The sequence below is a fragment of the Notothenia coriiceps genome, unplaced genomic scaffold, assembly GCF_000735185.1.
Source record: "Notothenia coriiceps isolate Sejong01 unplaced genomic scaffold, NC01 NC01_scaffold00003412, whole genome shotgun sequence".
NCBI classification, from domain to species: domain Eukaryota; kingdom Metazoa; phylum Chordata; class Actinopteri; order Perciformes; family Nototheniidae; genus Notothenia; species Notothenia coriiceps.
In genome coordinates this window covers 11,648-14,886 of record NW_011336113.1, presented here as the reverse complement: position 1 = coordinate 14,886, position 3,239 = coordinate 11,648, and the positions used below count along the sequence as shown (strand labels likewise).

Below are 3,239 nucleotides of genomic sequence, written 5' to 3'. Positions count from 1 at the left end.
ATAATACATTGGATTTTTATAGTGCTTTTCCTAATGCTCAAAGACGCTTTACATGAAATCTAAAATGACCCCTCCGGTTCAGACCGAGCCCTTTAACTCGTCTCCTGTAAAGTAAAGGATCCACGTGTTTCTCTTTCCTTGCTTCGTGTGATGTCTTTAACTCGAGGTGTAACTCCTCTCCTGTTCCCAGGCTGCAGGAGTGGGTGGTGTGAATTTCTCTCCATCATTTCTCTCCGTGTGAGGATCACCGAGTCACACTTCAGTCCTGGAGCTGCCATGTTTCCCACGAGACCCCCCGCCCAGATTCTCAGGACTCAAGGTGGCCGCTGGAGGTGCAAAATCACACCTCTCTCCTCTTATATGGATCCCAAATCTCCCTCAGTCCTCACTCTCCTCTCCTGCCTCACCAGAAACACTCTCTGCTTCTATCTCTCCTGCAGCCATGGATGTCTCCTTCTGCTCCGACCTGCAGCTCCACCACGAAGCCTTCCTCTTCGACTCCCTGATGGACAAACAATACAACACTTTGGCCTTCGATGCAGCTTCAGATCCTGGCTATTTCAGTGCCAGCAGCAGCTCCTTGTCTCCCACCTCCTCTGTGGACTCGTTCTGCTTCTCCCCCAACGCTTTCCAGACGAACGAACCCAACCCTTTGGACTGTTTGGTCTTCAAAAGCCCGGCAGTTCCTCAGCAAAAGAGCCAAGACGCCCAAACTCTTCCTACCTCCACGACAAAGAAATCCAGATCCAGATACCCGGGGAAGAAGCGCCAGACAGCGAGCGACAGGGAGAAGCACAGGATGAGGGATCTGACCAAGTCTCTGAACCACCTGAGGACGTATTTACCTGAATCTGTGGCTCCAGAAGGACAGACCCTCACCAAAATCGACACTCTGCGCCTCACCATCCGATACATCTCGTACCTGTCGGCGCAGCTCGGCCTCAGCGAGGAGGTTCTGGAGCAGAAAGCATCAGAATCTGTTCAAGAACCCCAAAATCTGCAGCAGATCCTGGGTCAGCCGACAGAGGGCTACGCCCAGCAGGAAGCAGACTTTCCCTCCATGAGCACGACCCCAATGCAGCCCTCCTATAAGGTATGTTCATATCCTGCTCTGAGCTCCTCTCTTCTTGCTTTACTGTTCTACGTCTCAGAGCCTCCATTTAGTCCAGAAACTTGGCTGACATGTTGGTTTAATTTGACGGCCTGTTCGAAAGATGCTTCTTCGCAGTTTCATGTGGTGGAAGAAGTACTCAGATTACTTAATAAAGTAAAAGTACAAATACTAGGGTCTTAAAATACTCCATAACAGTAGTATTTCAACTTTTACTCTAGTACAAGATCTGAGTACTTTTACTTTTACTCAAGTACAAGACCAGAGTACTTCTACTTTTACTCAAGTATACAAGACCTGAGTACTTCTACTTTTACTCAAGTACAAGATCTGAGTACTTCTACTTTTACTCAAGTACAAGATCTGAGTACTTCTACTTTTACTCAAGTACAAGATCTGAGTACTTTTACTTTTACTCAAGTACAAGATCTGAGTACTTTTACTTTTACTCAAGTACAAGATCTGAGTACTTCTACTTTACTCAAGTACAAGATCTGAGTACTTCTACTTTTACTATCTGAGTACTTCTACTTTTACTCAAGTACAAGACCTGAGTATTATGAAATATTAGATTGAGCCTAAATGTAAACACCATGCTCTCTGCACTTATTCTACGTCTCGTTGGTTAAATCTTGAGCTAAATGAAATGCTCAAACAAACCCAGACATCAAACTGCTTTTGAATGTCAGAGATGTTAAAGAGAATACGTTTCTAACAGAAATGCTTTTCTTCTGTCCTCAGGTTTCAAACGGAGCTTCTCTCTTCACCAGCGAACAGTTCTGGCATCTTCAGAACGCAGCGTTCCCCGGACACTGCTGAGGACGCCAATCCACTCGACTTTATCTCATTGCAACAATGACCTCTAAGAACATTTATTTAACGGACGAAACGTCTCCTTCTTGTTATTTTCAACAACATATATTTATGTCCTTAATATTGTACATATAACTGTTTATTTATTACATTTTCTACAACAGAATAAACATTATTTATCAAATGTGAAACCCGTCAGTTTGTCTCTTTGAGTATCTCACTTTTTTAACATATATTTACTGTAAGTATTTCTCTTTGATGCTACTTTTTACATTTATTTTAACACTCAGATACTTTGTACATATAAAAACACATTATGTAGTATAATGCAGTACTGTACTACTACTCTACGCAGTATTTTAAGTATCTTTATTGGCTCCACATTTACAAACAAGGCTTTAATGTAATTAAAAACAGGCTAAAATAAGAACCATAATAACCTAATACTGTAAAAAGATCCATCCTTTAAACGAGTACTTTTACTTTTGATACCTGAAGTACGTTTACCTGATAATACTTCTGTACTTTACAACATTCTGAAATGGGTCATTGTACAGACTGAGTACTTGTTGTACTTTAAGTATATTTGATGCTATTAAGATAAGATCAGATAAGAAGTACTTTGTTGATCCCAATGTAGGAAATGTTTGCGTTGCAGCATCAAGAGACAAGGCATTGAGAAATTAAAAGAAGTAAACAATCCAAAATGGAAACGTCTCAAATGACTTTCAGGAATCAGAATCAGGATTATTTCCAGGTAGGTTGACACGTGCGAGGAATTTGACTTGGTGTCATGGTGTGTACATAAAAAATAACATTAACAAATATTTAAAATAGTAAACATATAGCAGTATTTACATAGAAATAGAATGGAATAAAATTGATTAACATCATTAGTACTTTAATTAAGTAAATTATCTACTTCTTCAAACACTGGGTCTTCTAATTGGTGCTTGGTCACTTCCTAAAATAAACAGCTGTCAGTGGGACGTAGGTGCTAAACAGGCAGCACATCCCCTCCAAAGTCCTGGAGGAAAGACCCCCCCGCTGAGAGGGGGCAGCTGGAGAAGAAGCACCTCTGCTGAGTCAACATGGCCGTGTCAGGAGAAGGAGGTCATCGGGATAAAGAGGATGGGGTATAAGTATAAACAAAAAGAAACCTTAAATAAATAAAAAGCTGATCCAAAACAAACACTAGAAAAATTCACGAGCAGGCACGATCAACAAAAGGAAAAGGAGCAAACAAAAACCCCAAAGTCGAGAATGGAAAACAACGACGACGAACCGACAGAGAATATAAAACAAAACTAAACTA

The 3,239-nt window shown here is 41.1% G+C and overlaps 1 protein-coding gene across 1 annotated transcript; it reads left to right on the top strand.

The window, feature by feature from the left end:
- Nucleotides 1-382: 382 nt before the first annotated feature.
- On the top strand, nucleotides 383-2,115 carry LOC104941476 (neurogenin-1-like). Its single transcript, XM_010766575.1, has 2 exons — nucleotides 383-1,093; nucleotides 1,853-2,115. Exons 1-2 carry the CDS (start codon nucleotides 443-445, stop codon nucleotides 1,928-1,930), a joined length of 729 nt encoding a protein of 242 aa, XP_010764877.1. The 5' UTR covers nucleotides 383-442; the 3' UTR covers nucleotides 1,931-2,115.
- The last annotated feature ends 1,124 nt before the right edge of the window (nucleotides 2,116-3,239 follow it).

Bases quoted from the DNA above. Each gene is read 5' to 3' on its own strand.
- LOC104941476 (XM_010766575.1), top strand. From the start codon at position 443: ATGGATGTCTCCTTCTGCTCCGACCTGCAGCTCCACCACGAAGCCTTC. The intron at 1,094-1,852 runs GTATGTTCATAT...TTCTGTCCTCAG, and splicing joins CAATGCAGCCCTCCTATAAG to GTTTCAAACGGAGCTTCTCT.